Below are 15,278 nucleotides of genomic sequence, written 5' to 3' on the forward strand. Positions count from 1 at the left end.
ATTTAACAAAATTAAATACTCAGGTTTTGGTATGAATCACAATACCTTGTAAACTACATTTAAGATTTTTTTAATTGTAGTAAAGTACACATAACAAAATTTACCATCTTAATAAAGTTTACCAGTACAGTTTATTGGCATTAAGTGCATTCATATTGTTGTGCTACCATCACCACTAGGTACAAGACTCTCTTCTCTCCTGAGATTTTCAGAACTTAAGAATGTAAACTATTACTGCATGCAAAAATGTCAGATACATTTTTAATGAAGCTATTTACATTTTAAACCTGTGACAAAATTCAGACTGGAACTTAAAATCAATTATTAACTAAACTTTGGGGCTTGGTGTTTAATGATGATTGTACAAACCACTGGCTTCCCAAGTCAGACTCTAAGATCAACATAAAAACCATGATCATTTTTCTCTTAAAGAGAGAATTCAAAATGCAAAGTTCAGTTTTACAAACCCAGAAAAGATAGGACTTTTGACAGGATAAGAAACTAGATACTCTTCTGTCACTGGATAAATCCTGTGAGAAGTCAAAGAGGTGGTAAAGAATCCAACTGTGGCCTGTCCCATGCCATCACAGCAGCGCGTATTTCTCATCTGTGGGAGCCACCCTCGCCAGAAGAAACGGCTTCAGTTCATTTGGTGGTTGCTCTTAACGGGCAAAGTAAGAGGCAGCAGTGTTCCCAATCTCCTGCTATGAGTTCATTAACTGAAAAGCAGTGCAAGGTAGAACTTGAACCCAGGGTTTCAGGATCTAAGCCCAGTCTTACTTCTGAGAGAAACTTTTCTCTAATTATAATCTCTATCTTGATACTTCTCCAGTGGCTTCTGCAGTTGAGACTTGTCAGGACACTTATTTTTCTCAAACACTGCCCTCTGCAGGTGGTTCTGTTCAGAGGCTATTTCGGGAGCAGCCGCTGAAGCTTGGGAAACAGTTTCAACGCGTTCTGTGTTGTCACTTCTATAACTTCTTCCACTGAGACCCCTTTCACCTGGGCAATATATTCTGCTGAAATGGAAATGTTCCGGGGCTCGTTCCGTACCTGAAACAGTAAAAAGAGACACGGAATCAAACGTGACACTTGACAGAAGCAATCCTTGGAGACTGTGGATAAAAGAGATGAAAATGAGTAGGCTAAAACAACTGATGGGTTCTTTCCTCTTTTTTTTTTTTTTTTTAAAGGGGGTGGGGAGAAGGCCCTGAACTTCAGCCTGAAAGCTAAGGCTACAACACTGATGGAGTCTATGCTGCTCTTGAAACATAGGGCTCACAAAACCCTAGGGCAGGGAATTAACAACTGAGGTCCCAGAACCTAGCACACGAAGCAGTCTACACAGTGGACACTTGTTGACCTGACCGATGCACTAACTGTCCCTTGGTCTGCTCCTCAAGCAAGTGCTTGTAAAGACTGTACTCTGCTGCGTGGCCACTACACCCCTGTAGTGGCAACTTACACCCCACAGGCTGCAGTACAGTTTGATTCAAGTAATGCCATCGTGTGTCTGAAGACTAAATAGGTTATGCACCCATATTTTACTGATTCTAAGATGCATTTCTCCCCTATCTTAACTCTGAAACTGATAAATATTTTACTGACATTCAATGTCAGTCTAAAAGTATAATTGGTAGTGTTTTTTTCCTTAAGGGTCACAAAATAGTGGTACATCTTCAATCATTTATATATGATGAAATATATTACTGTTGTTATTATTTACTCAGGATGATAATGTTCAGAGGAATACGACAACTGTTAAGAGCAAAAAAAATAACCTTGATAATGTAGGCTACTAAGAAAACAATGAAAAATGTGCACCCAGATTTAGGTTCAGGGACATTCTTTATATTGTTAACAACATGGTTTGAACTGTGTGGGTCCACTTATACACAGATTTTTTTCAGTAAAAATTACAGTACCGCACAATCCAAACTTGGGTTGAATCTGTGAATGCAGAACCATGTGAACGAGGGCTGGATCCAGGGATGTAAAACTGGAGACACGGAGGGCGGATAGATGCGGACTTTCCATGGTGTGGCACACGGCTGGAGAAGGTGTCAGTATCCCTAACCACTTCGCTATTCAAGAGTTAACTGTACCATGTTGGAAACAAACAACCTACATGGCAATATCCGGTTAAATATACTCACGCGCTACAATTTATATAGTTATTAACCAGGATGAGGAAAAGTGTTTATTTACTGACGAACACATATGTTCACCACATAAAAGCAAGTCATGACATGATGTGTTAAGGTTAATTCTGTTTTTATGAAAAACATTATGTGTACATATATGAATATAAAATGTGGAAGGACATAAGAACCTGCATTTATTTAGTGCTTATCGTAGGCAAGGTTTTGTTCTAAGTTTTTCATGGAATTTCTCATTTAATCCTCAAAATAACTCTAGGAGATAGGTGGTATTATTATTACCATCCTTTTTTTACAGATAAGAAGGGATCCTAAACAGCTAGTAAACAGCCCGATTGAGGTTTCAACCTGAGCAATCTGACATCAGAGTATATACTTTTAACCAGTATACTATAGTGGTAACCTTTCAGTGGTAGATGGTTCTATTTTCTTATTATTTTCTGTGTTTTCTATTTGTCTAAGATAAACACATTTTACTCAACAAAAAACATATTCACTTTTAAAATTCATTTATTCAATAAATATTTTTGAGTACCTACTGTGTGCAAGGTATTATGCCAAAAACACAATTTTGATCAAATCATCAAAATACAAATATAAAATTGAATTACAATAACATTTGAAACTCATTTTTAGGGTAAAAAAGTTAGGTCCTTTTCTCCTATTTCGACTAGTCAGGAAGGCAGTTTTGTACTATTTTATTTTACACTCAAACAAAAAATATCTGCGGTTACAATCCTGTTTTCTCATTCCTTTTCTGTATTTTTGTAAGAGCTGATTTATAAAATTATGCAACTAATTGGACATTATTTAGCAAAATAATCATAATGTAATCACAAATAATCATAGTTTGTTAACAATTTCATCACTACTGTTTCCAAACTCCTTACTCTCAAGTGCCAGTCCTCTGAACCTGGGAGGCATGGAGACAGCTCTGATGGGCAGTCAGGGGCACTCAGGAAGTTATTTAGTGCTAAGTGACTGTAACAGGCACTGTATAAACAAATAAAGCAGATACTGTGTCTTCCCTTCAGGTAAATTTAACTTATAATGTAGCAATATTTATTTATTTATTTAGGCTGTGCTGTGAGGCTTGCGGGATCTTAGTTCCTAGATCAGGAATTGAACCTGGGCCTTGGCAGTGAAAGCACCAAGTCCTAACCACTGGACCACCAGGGAATTCTTAGCAATATTTAAAGTATGATTCTTTATGGCCTATAATAACAAAATGTACAGCCGAAATTTCATAAATAAATCTATGACTATATCAATACATACATGTACTGCAAGATATTGAGGCTAATTTTAGCATGCTAATTCAAAACAGAAAAATGAACATTTATTGAACATCTACTATATATCAGACACACGAAGCACTTTCATATACATTACTTCATTTAATCCCCACTGTAATACTTCAAAGTATTTTACCCACATTTTACAAATGAGAAATAGTTTCAGAGAGATTAAGAAACTTGACCAAAGTCACACAGCTAGTGGGTACCATCACACACCAGATCTGAATCCAGGTCTTTCTGACTCTAGACACTGTTGTTGTTTTGTTTTGTTTTTATTGGAGTACATTTGATTAACAATGTTGTGGTAGTTTCAGGTGTAGACACTGAGCTTTTCTACTATACTGATCTGGGTTTCAATATTACATAAACTAGGTTGTGACCCATAGCAAATAATATTCTTTGGAGCACTACAGCCATATTTGGAAAAGACCTGGTGAAATTTAAGTCAATATAATCTTTCAACCTAGCACTAAAGTAAGATTCCATTGTATTTACATTGTAAGGAAAAACACAGCTAAACTGAAAATATTTCAAATGAAAGATACACTAAATAATGTAGAAACAGGAAAATCGTTTACCTGTTTTTCTGGTCCCAGCGCAGGGGAATCCGTTTCTAAACAAATTGAAGTTAAAGGCAACTGTTTCACAAGTTTCTGCTTCTTAGAGAAAAGATAAAGCTAGTAAGTCTAAAACATGAGAAGTAAAGATTAAATAAGGAGCATTAAACCTACCTGGCAATGCATTCTACTCGGCAGGAATTTAAAATTCATACCTGAATATTCAACTAATAAATGTCCACTATGTTCTCATCATTCTACACTAACAGATTTAAAAAGAAACATTTTTGGGAATTCTCTGGTGGTCCAGTTAGAACTCTGTGCTTCCACTGCAGGGGGCCCAGGTTTGATCCCTGGATGGAGAACTAAGATCTCACAAGCACTGCAGTGTGGCCAAAAAAAAAAAAAAAAATTCTTTGCCAAAAATTATCTGAAGCCTCTAGGAACTCAAAAGAGCAGCAACCAAGAGCAAAAAATGAGGTACATCCAGCAAGAAACCAAACATCTGGTACCACATGCTCACTGAAAGATCCACGGAGAGATTTCTATTGTTTCTCCACCACTACCATACTCTGGGTTTCTTCCTGCTATTCACTTTGAGTTAGTCAAGGTTTTATGTTTATAAATCTAAGTTCATGTGCATATTTTGAATTTTAGATTAGGAAACAGATGGTTTTATATTCTGTTTATGCTTTTGCCTGGATTATAAGGACTTCAATTAACTCAGTGAGTTTTATACCAAGAGCAATTCTCTTGTTGCCACTGCACTTTTTCAGATAAAAAACGGAAAGGAGATATATGATGCAGAGTGGAACAATGATAAAATAAATTATTTTAAGAGTAAAATTTCAGGGTTTCCTTGGTGGCTCAGTGGTAAAGAACCACCTGCCAACACAGAAGACATGGTTCGATCCCTGGTCTGGTAGGATCCCACACGGCGAGGAGGAACTCAGCCCGAGCACTGCAGCTAGGAGCCTGCGCTCCAGGGCCTGGGAACTGCAACCGCCGAGCCCGCACACCCTAAAGCCTGTGCTCCCCAACAAGACAAGCCACCGCAAGGGGAAGCCACACACTGTAGCAAAGAGGAGTCCCCTGCTCACAACGAGAGAAAAGCCAGCACAGCCAAAAAAAGAGAGTAAAATTTCAAAAGCACAGGAATATGTATGCTCATGCACTGCTGGCAGACAAAAATTAAACTGGTATAAACTTCCTCAAAGGAAATGTGATGATTTAACCACATATTTAAAAATACATACCCTTTTTCTTAATGGTTCCATTTATACACAGTAACTGCAAGAGTTATGTGAACAACTGTGGATGTACAACGCTATTCACTGAAGTGCTGTTTGTTAACAGTGAAAACTAGACACAACGTAACCTTTACTTAACTAAATTACGGTACATCCATATTGTGAAATATTATGTAATTATTTTAAAGAAGAAATAGGTCTATGTTTATAGATACAAAAAATATCCATGAAGCTAACTCAAAACAAAAAGAATATGATATCTTCATATTTTATATGAATCAGATGTTAACAATGATTGTCTCAGTGGTAGGATGGGTTGGGTTGACCGGAAATTTGTCTTTTTCTGAAGTGTCTCAATTTTCTATAATGCACAAATATTATCTTTAAACTTAGAAAGAATAATAGCATTTTAGTTTTGAAAAGGAAATGATACCACTGCTAAAAAGTACTACTAAGAAATTTCTCCATGAATGATAAAAGTAGGAAAAATAAAAATAATCTTGGATCAACTTCAATAAAAATTAAAAAGCAAAACTAAAATGCTAAATTGGTAAATAAAAAAATAATTTTGGACTACTGCCTCCCCTGAGTCTTAAAAGGCTGGTTTAAGAGTTAATGATAAGGAAACGTGAAGATATAGAAGTAATGAATAGCTGTTGGGTTGGAAAACTGGTAACAACTTAAGAGTACAAATCAGTCATATAGGAGACTCACCAAATTTCCATTTCCCTGAAAGATACACGCAGAGGTCTGACACACATTCCTAAGTTGTTTTTATAGGAAGCAGACTGTCACCAGATGAAAACTGCTGACCTCAAGCATGTAGATCTCAGACCATTTGAAACCAGATTGACTGTTGATGCTTAAAACTGTTATCTTGATGTCAACCAATTCGAGCACTGAGTACAAGCTGATCACATGCCCTGCAGCCTCCTCCCTCATACAGCCTTTAAAAATGCTTTTCTGAAAGCTATCGGGGAGTCCAGGTCTTTTGAGCATGAGCTGCCCAGTTTTCTTGTGTGTGGATCCAATTTATCTATTTTTTTTCTTTGGCTGTTAGTGCTTTTGGTGTCATGGCAAAGAAAACCACTGCCTAATCTATGGTCACCAAGATTTGGATCTGTTTTCTTCTAAAATTTTTGTAATCTCAGCTCTTACATTTAGGTCTCTGATCCATTTATGAGTTACTCTTGATGTAAGTATGAGGTAGGGACCTAAGATTAATTTTTGTAATGAAACCAGAACAGTACACAACAGTACAGTAACATAAAAAGTACTGAACAGGAAAAGTTCACGAGAGTAAAGTGCAAGTTCATATTTTAAAGTGCTAGGTCACAAAGCGTAGAAGAAAGTTTAATGAAAGATTTTACCTGCCCGCTTCTTATGACAGAAGGAGGAATTGAGAAGAAGTACCCAGCTTTTACCCCTTCCATGGCTACAGATGGCCGACCGTCAAACGCATGCAGCAACACTTTGTCAGCACCTCTCAAAAATTAAATCAGAGTTCATTTTATTTCCTTAATGAAAGGTTTTCCCACTAATCAAATTGAACAACACAGATTTTAAGTAAATGTTGGTCACTAGAAGGTTCTGAGGTTTCTAAAGGGTAGATAAACGCACAGTATTCAACCAGTAGAATAAAAATAAATTCTTAATCTGCAGAATAAATTATATAAAATTGAAACAAATTTTAAACAATTATTTAAACTTCCCATTCCAAACCTTCTTGAAGTTTGTGAACTGTCAAATTATTGTTCCTAATAGGTTTTTTAATGGTCAAACTGTCCTTAAGAAGGATGCTAGTGGAAATGAGGAATTGAATAGTTCACAAATTCAACAGTCAGAGTAGGTTTCCCCAAAACTACTTCCAGTTCTCAAAGCAAGGCTGCTCAGCCTCCATAAAGATCATGCTCTCAGTGATCCCAAGGGATTCAGTACTCACCACTGAGAGCCACAATGCTTTCAAGTTGTAGGCAATTACGTTTACCTCACTATTTGATATTGTTTTTTCAAATGGCAGGTGTGACATTTAGTGGGTTACAACTGTGAGTTATGGAAACAACTTAGTGGGTCATGACTGGCCAGGGTGTGCCAGTCAATATAATCACACACACACCTATACACACACACACACACACAGATGTACTGCTTCTTAAACTTCTGTCAGTTTCTATATGAGTATATACCGAGTTTCAAAATAAACTGCATTTCTTACTGTGGATGGCAACTAAAAAATTTGAAAAGTAATCCTATGAGAAGTATTTTTCCTTTAGGAACAACTGGTGAAGAAGACAGTGCATTTTATGTATGATGGCCACCATCCGAATAATACCATTTTCTGAAGCAGCAGCTATAAAACAGGCAAAAGAGTAAGCCAATGTGATCACCCTTCTTTGCTTTGTGTTTTCCTCTTTCTCATTAATCAGCTGGTTAAGCTGATGAAAAAATTTGAGCTGCTAATTTTTAAATGAAGGCACTAAAGATTACTTGATCCAATTAAAAAAAAACTTATTTATTTTACTTGATCTAATTTTTCATTTGCTTTATCCTGGTCTGATGGACATTACAATCACACTGAAAACCTTATAATTAGTAGGCTGACTTGCAAAACCATCTTAATTGATTTCCAGCACTATGCTTGACCCTTTCCCTTCCCTTTAAGAAAACAAATAAGATGTCTTTTTCTATGAGAACATGGACTAGAATTGTCAAAACATTAGGCACATTTTTCTCAGGAACCTACATACCTTGCTCATTTAAGAGGCTGATGGTAGGTCTTCCAGCTGAGCGTGAGTGAACATTTCTGTTTAACAACAAAAAAACCTTATTTTAAGTATTTACTACGAATATATTATTTTTTATCTATTAAAGTAGTTAAGAGAAAAAGAAAAGTAGAGCTCCATTTCAGGAGAATCATTATTTATCAATAATGTGCTTTAAAACTATTAATATAGAAAGATGATAATTAACCTACAAAGGCAAATTTAGTCTTTTGGCTAATTGGACCTGTCTGATTAGGACTTGTCTTTGCTCTTCCTTCTGTTCATCAGTGCCAGCAAATCTGGGGGAGAAATCCAGTCCAACCTATAACAGAAAAATAAAACAGAATCATGTTTATGGTTTAATGAATCCCAAAAGGCAGATGATGACGCAGTACTGTCCAAGAGAAATATAATGCGAGTCATACACACAAGTCACATACACAACTTTATAGTTTCCAGAAGCCACATTAAAAACACTAACAAGAAACAAGTGAAATTAACTTTAAAAATATACTTTAAGTCACTATTCCTAAATCATTATCAATATTATTACAGTCATTCATATTATTATCTTAACACATAATCAATGTAAAATTACTGAGTTATTTTACATTCTTTCTTTGAGGTACTGAGACTTTGAAATCCTCTGTGCATTTTATCCTGATAGCACACATCAGTTTGGGCCAGTCACAGTTCAGTGCTCAACAGCTGCATGTGGTCCCCACGCCGGACAGTAATGATTATAAAGGACTGCTTCCCTTGATACTATTTTGGCATGCACTGCTATACGCTATATTCTGAATGTGTTATTCCTATCTTTTATCTTTACAAGTGGAATTACCAAGTGATAAAATGCTTCACAACTTTAAATTATTAAGTTTTTTATTATAAACTAACCTATTAATATTTAAACTATGCTTGTACATACTATTTCAACTAACCAGAGAGATGGCCTTATTTAAGCAAAAGGAAAAAAAGCAAAGTATATTGAAATGTTAATAAAGCAGTCTTCTTCCATTAACAAGCCCATGGGGAGGCGTTCTATTGTTTTATCCCTAAGTGCTTTTGCTTACTGAGGAAGTACTAACAAGTTATTCAGTTGAGCAGGGTGAACATAATTATCTTCGTCTGTTATAATCACCGACACTGAATTAAGGACTGCTTTCATGTATCACATGGAGGTCTGGATCAGAAATCACTTGATCAGCTAGTGGATATTTACCTCTCCAATTGCCAATAACTGATCCTTATAATTCTCGATAATGGGCAAAGCTACATCCAAATCCTGGGATGAAAAAAAAGAGCAAATTCATTCAAACAGAAGGAGAGAGGAATTTCATAGGTTTTGTATCAACACCTATTATATGCCAGGCACTATGCTATGCTGGGTCCTTTACATACAAATCCTTTACCCAGCTGAGGAACTAGGAATGGTAATCCTATAATGGTGAGTAATTCTAGCTGGAAATTTGAGCAGAAATGTCCCATACCCAGTTAGTTATAAGAACATTACTTCTTATGAAGATTCCCACTTCAACACTTCCTTCTGTTTAGGAGGCATTTGGATTTCCTGGAATAGCTGAGCAAGAAAGAACAAAGCCACTCACCTCGGGGAGTCTGGGAGTGCATTGTTATATTCTCCTCTTAGGGTACGAACGAATGACTTGTGAATTTTAATAGTGATAATCCCAAACATGTTTTGCACTATTTTCACTGATTTCATCTTTATAGTTCTGTGTATCGTATTTTTGTCCTAAAGTTTCAACAATATAAATACTAAATTTCACGCATATGGCTGTTTGTCAACTACTGAAGTAACTGTGTACCGCTAGTTTCCATATCACTGTTTCCACGTAAAGAGAATTTCCCCTGCAAGGGTTTCCTTGTAAGGTAAGAGAAAAACAAATATATGGAAAACTTGCTTCTAGATATTTTAGATTACTTTGAGGATTTCACAGTATGTAAATTCAAAGTACTTCTAGTGAGAATAATCAGAAAAAGGAGAATTAAGAAAAGAGAGGTAAAAACAGATGGTCGAGGAACAGGAGAAGATGTTATAATTACGCCTGAAGAAAGAGAAAAGAAGATAGGGGAGGATAAATCCAGGCCTTACAATTCCAGTAGACTCAATGAAGAAGAATTAACATTGTCAAGAGGAGCTAAGAGTACATAACCAGAGTTAGTTACCAGAGAAGGTGTCTGACAATAGCTGAGTAGGTCAGTGTCAGGAAAGGATCTTCTGTATCAAATGTTCAAACTAATCTGTGTCTCTGGGACCTCAAAGGGACTGGAGAAGTTGGAGAGATTACCCAGCAAACGTAGCACACTTAGACAACCTTAAGACAAAGAAATTACACATTTGGATGAAGACCAGATATAGGGAAAAAATCTTTCTGGGTATATGTATTATCTATAAAAACAAGGAAAACAAACTTACAATGAGATTATTTCAATTCCTTGTGAAATAATTTGGAAGTTTCTGGCAAGTCAAGGATAGTAAATTGTTAATAGAAATACTACTTCATATCACTAATGTGTATAAATATATGTGGTCTTCATCATTTTAATAGATGTAAAAATACTTCAAAGGACATTCATAGGTCTATTTCTGACTTTAGTTCTATTCCTACTTCCTCCATAAGGTCTTAAGTTCCTTAAGAGCTAGTGGTTCTATTGTGGGGTTTTAAATATTCTATACCTTTATACTCTATGACTGGGAATTCTGCAAATAATTATGCACCATTTACAAACGAGGAAAGTGAGACCTGGCAAAGTTAAGTGCCATAGATCGCAGAAGGCAGCAGGCCAAGTCTCTCTGACTTCAAAGCTCATGATGTTTCCACTATGCTGTTCAAAAAGGAGGTAGAGAGAAGGAAAGGAAGGGCAAAAGGGAGGGAGGAGAGATTTATTCTGACTGATTTAAAATAATTAGATTTTTTTTTTTTTATTAAAGAAAATATTTAGTCTTTAGAACCTTTAGAACAGGGGTCAGGCTTGTAACAGAAATGACTGAAGTGGGTTAAGTAGGGACAGGAGCCAATGTATGGCTCAGTGGGTAAAGAATCTGCCCAAAATGCAGGAGATGCAGAAGATGCGGGTCCAATCCCTGGGTGGGGAAGATCCCCTGGAGGAAGGCATGGCAACCCACTCCAGGATTCTTGCTCGGAGAATCCCATGGACAGGGGAGCCTGGTGGGCTATAGTCCATAAGGTCACAAACAGCTGAACACAATTGAAATGACTTAGCACTCATGCACATATACCTTATAACCCACATTTTCTATAAAATTATATTTAACCTTGTAGCATCATATTTAACACTGTATAAGTTAACTATTTATTTTTGAACTGCTAGGCTGTTCCCTCTTTTTCTCTATTACAAATAATGCTGTAATAAACCTCTTTGTGAAAGAAGATAGAATTTTTTTCTTTTGGATTATTGCTTTAGAATAAAAATCAGAAAGAGGAGGATTACTGAGTCAAAGGGTAATACCATTTTTTATGGCTCCTGTTTTATAAGACTATTACCTTTAATGTGACACTTCTTTGGTCTTCTGGTGAAACTCCTTGAACTGGGTGAACACCCAAGCATGGCAGGACAAACCCATTATACCTAAAAATGTAGAATGAATTAAGAAAGCAGGATTATTAGACTAGGAGACAATGTTACTCTGAAGAACAAGTAGGAAATAATTTTTTTAAGGCTGTTAATGTAATTTTTTCCTTCTCATTCTCTTTAAAAATGGATGATCTTTGATATTATAAACATGACACCATAAATGCATCCTTTTCTATTTCTTTATGAGAAGTAGCACCTTTGTGAAAGCTGCATAATCTTTTCAAATTCTCCTGAATGTTCAGCGACCACCACAAGAGCCATGACATTGGCCTGGAACAAAAATGAATAGAATTTAGTTATAGTCTCAATATACATCCAATACAACTAAATAAAAATTTAAAGTTTTCTGTGCTTTTAGTTATCCTTGCTCACTCACACTCCATCAATATAATGGCTATCACTAATTAGCTACTATGTTTTGGACATATATTCAGTGAGTATAAATATTACCCCACTTAATCTGCACACCCTTTTGACATAGGCATTGCTGTAATCCATTGTATGGATCAAGAGACATTTGGATGGAGTCATATAACCTGCCCAAGATCATCAGGCGTGTGATACTCCAAATACCACACTCCTAATTAAACTGCAATAGTTAAAGATGGCTATATATAAAAATGGCAACCATTTCTATAAGTTTCAAGGAAGACCACAAAATGCTAGTTGTAATGAATTTCATAAATGCTTCCCCAAATTAACAATTTTCCTCCAAACAAACCAAAATGTTTCAGAAAACTTTTATAATTTTCCCAAGATCTTCAGAATAATGCTAATTTAAGAACTGACAGCAGAGAATGCAATGGCCCTCCACTCCAGTACTCTTGCCTGGAAAATCCCATGGGTGGAGGAGTCTGGCAGGCTGCGGTCCATGGGGTCCTTAAGAGTCGGACACGGCTAAGCGACTTTACTTTCACTTTTCACTTTCATGCATTGGAGAAGGAAATGGCAACCCACTCCAGTACTCTTGACTGGAGAATCCCAGGGATGGGGGAGCCTGGTTGGCTTCCATCTATGGGATCGCACAGAGTCGGACACGACTGAAGCGACTTAGCAGCAGCAGCAGCAAGAACTGACAGACGGACCAACCTGTTCTATATAGCTGGCATGCCTGGTGTCTGTGGGCATGTGTTCTGGATTCAGACTATCTTGTCTGTATCACTTTACTAGTGACACATCTTTGGACAAGTCAGTCTAGGCCTTAGCCTCCTCATCTATAAAACAGGTAACGGCTGCCTATAAAATAGTAGCTTCCTTAGAAGGTTGTTGAGAAACATTAAATGAGATAATGTACAGAACAGGTTTAAGTTCAGTGCCTGGCACATAGCAAACAATAGATGCTGCTTATTGTTAATGTATGTTTTACTGGAGCAACATCAACATATTATACCAAAATTTCAAACTATCTTAGATCAAAATTAGCAGGAAAATAAAAACAACCAAAAAAGAGCAAGTATAGCTATTGGCTTACTTTCTTGGCTTTCTTCAGCACATCATCCAGATCCTAAAATAAACATAAATAATCATGATCATTTTAGATGGATAAGTAACTATCCTTTGCTTGTGTATACCAATGCAGTTGAGGCATATTAAGACTGACAATGACGGCAAGGAACAGGGTGGTGAGCAGAGCCTAGCTGACACACCTTCCATTTACTCTCTCAGTAAATTCTGGCTTATGTTCCCCCTCTACTGGAACAGAAACTGTTATTGTCAAATATAAAAGACACTTCTCTTTCCCACTCTACCCTTCAGCAGCATTAGAAACTCCTCACTTTTCTACTCTTTCCTTCCCCAAATATTTTCTACTCTTGGCTTCTGCAAATATTTCTCTCTAGCTGTCGGCTACTTATCAAGTCTCCTTGACTGGCTCTTTCTCCTCTGATTTCAGGACCATAGGCTTCTCTTTGTGTACTTTCCGTTAAGTGATCTCATTACTATACTCATTATGCTAGTGAGTCCCCAGTTTTTATCTCCAGCCTGTAATTCTCTTCTGAACCCAAGATTCACATTTTTAAATGACCATATGACATTTCCACTTGGATGGACATCAGGTTTCAACATGTGCCAAGCATAACTATTTTCTCCCCAACAAATCTGTTCCTTCTGCCTGCCTTCTCCAATCTGTTTTCCCTCATCTCAGTAAACAGCACCACCATCTCTCTCCAGCATCCTCAAGTTCTTCCTCTCCCTCTCTCTGCACATCCAGTTCCTCTCAGTATGTACTTAAGAATCGACCTCCAAAATATAACTTGAATCCATCTGCTTCTCTCGCTTGCAACTCCCCTGCAACCTCGATCTTTAGTCTCAATACTGCAAAAGCCTCCAAACCGGTTTTCTAACTTCTAACCCTTGTTCTCCTCTATCCATTTACCACACATCGGCAGAAAGGTTTTTAAATGGATTATCAGATCATGTCTCTCTCCTTCAACCACCCACCCACCCAACCAACAAACAGTTTTACAGGATCCCCATTGTGATTCTGGTGGCTCAGACGGTAAAGCGTCTGCCTACAATGTGGGAGACCCGGCTTCAATCTCTGGGTCGGGAATCTCTCTTGGAGAAGGAAATGGCAACCCATTCCAGTATTCTATTTTTTTTCCTTTTTTTTTTTTTTCCTCCAGTATTCTTGCCTGGAAAATTCCATGGACAGAGAAGACTGGTAGGCTACAGTCCATAGGGTCGCAAAGAGTCGGACGCGACTGAGCGACTTCACTTTCACTTTTCACTTTCATTGTGATTCTAATGAAATGTGAATTCGTGCCTCACCTATCCTATGCAAACTTCTTGAGTCCGATTTTATGCTTCTCTCTTTTTAGCTCATCGGACGCCACTCAGGCTTTAGATATCTTGAATGTGCCAAATTCTGTCCTGTCGAGGGGCCTGCAACCCGCCTGCTTTCCTCACCACCATGCACCCACCGCTTTGTCCTTCTTCCGCAACTTAAGCGTCACCTCTTGAGAGGTTTAACCCCCAAAACAGAACCGCCTCTTCTTTCTCTAATACGAGCCTCTGGTTTCCAATGTAGCAGGTAAAACACGTTGACATTACGCGTGGAACTTCGCCCCACGGGAGGATAGCTCGAAGGGTAAAGGACGGGGGCCGCCCCGCTCCCACGGGCCCGACCTCGCCCTCACGTACGTGGTCAAAGTCCGGAGCGGAGAGGTGGCAGTGACAGTCCACCAGCCCTACGCCCACCGCCCCCATCATAGCAGCCACCGAAACCCCTGGACTCGCCGGCGGAGCCACAGCCGGAACGCTAGTGCCGCGGTGGGCTCAGTTTCCGGCCGGACGTGTGCTCCTTCCTCCCAGGAAACCCGCCCTTCCGCCCTCAGAATTCCCGCCCCGAGTTCAAGTTGGAAGAATGGAGTGGGCCCTCGGGTCGGTACCTCGCTCCCCTTCGGGGGACGTGGGGAGAGTGGCCGGGACGGAAGACAGGGCCTCGGTCCCTGCCACCTACCGAAAAGACTTCCGTGTGCGCTGCACCTCGAAGCGGGCCGTGACGGAAATGCTAGAACTGTGCAGCAGCTTCGTGCAAAAACTCGGGGACGCGCTGCCTGAGGAGATTCGGGAGCCCGCGCTGCGAGATGCGCAGTGGGTACGGGCCCAGTAGCCATCTCTTGTCTTTTCACCC

At 38.3% G+C, this 15,278-nt stretch overlaps 2 protein-coding genes and 1 non-coding gene across 8 annotated transcripts in view; 1 reads left to right on the forward strand and 2 right to left on the reverse strand.

Moving 5' to 3' along the window:
• Positions 1-56: 56 nt before the first annotated feature.
• TATDN3 (TatD DNase domain containing 3) lies at positions 57-14,996 on the reverse strand. 3 transcript variants are annotated; one of them, XM_055583011.1, is made up of 10 exons: positions 14,786-14,996; positions 13,116-13,148; positions 11,841-11,914; positions 11,554-11,638; positions 9,249-9,311; positions 8,239-8,348; positions 8,012-8,067; positions 6,635-6,747; positions 4,036-4,113; positions 57-1,053 (listed from the first exon to the last, which is right to left on the reverse strand). In XM_055583011.1, exons 1-10 carry the CDS (start codon positions 14,852-14,854, stop codon positions 910-912), a joined length of 825 nt encoding a protein of 274 aa, XP_055438986.1. In that variant the 5' UTR covers positions 14,855-14,996; the 3' UTR covers positions 57-909. The 3 variants fall into 3 exon arrangements, with proteins under 3 accessions (XP_055438986.1, XP_055438985.1, XP_055438987.1); XM_055583010.1 differs by having other exon boundaries at positions 4,036-4,116; XM_055583012.1 differs by lacking the exon at positions 6,635-6,747.
• Positions 3,267-3,338, reverse strand: TRNAE-UUC (transfer RNA glutamic acid (anticodon UUC)). Its single transcript has one exon. It is a non-coding gene; the product is annotated as a tRNA-Glu (tRNA).
• Positions 14,887-15,278, forward strand: part of NSL1 (NSL1 component of MIS12 kinetochore complex) — a 70,217-nt gene continuing 69,825 nt past the window's right edge. Inside the window, exon 1 of one of the 4 annotated variants that reach the window (XM_055583006.1) lies at positions 14,887-15,242. In XM_055583006.1, the coding sequence (XP_055438981.1) occupies positions 15,009-15,242 (234 nt within the window). In that variant the 5' untranslated portion in view covers positions 14,887-15,008. The remainder of the gene's footprint in view (positions 15,243-15,278) is intronic. The other 3 variants (XM_055583009.1, XM_055583007.1, XM_055583005.1) reach the window with 3 other exon arrangements.

Source organism: Bubalus kerabau, chromosome 5 (assembly GCF_029407905.1).
Source record: "Bubalus kerabau isolate K-KA32 ecotype Philippines breed swamp buffalo chromosome 5, PCC_UOA_SB_1v2, whole genome shotgun sequence".
In the NCBI taxonomy this organism is placed as follows: domain Eukaryota; kingdom Metazoa; phylum Chordata; class Mammalia; order Artiodactyla; family Bovidae; genus Bubalus; species Bubalus kerabau.

Coding starts and splice junctions, on each gene's coding strand:
- TATDN3 (XM_055583010.1), bottom strand. CDS start 14,854: ATGATGGGGGCGGTGGGCGTAGGGCTGGTGGACTGTCACTGCCACCTC. Junction 11,915..13,115: donor TGCTGAAGAAAGCCAAGAAA/GTAAGCCAATAG, acceptor TTTTTGTTCCAG/GCCAATGTCATGGCTCTTGT. Junction 11,639..11,840: donor ATTATGCAGCTTTCACAAAG/GTGCTACTTCTC, acceptor CTACATTTTTAG/GTATAATGGGTTTGTCCTGC.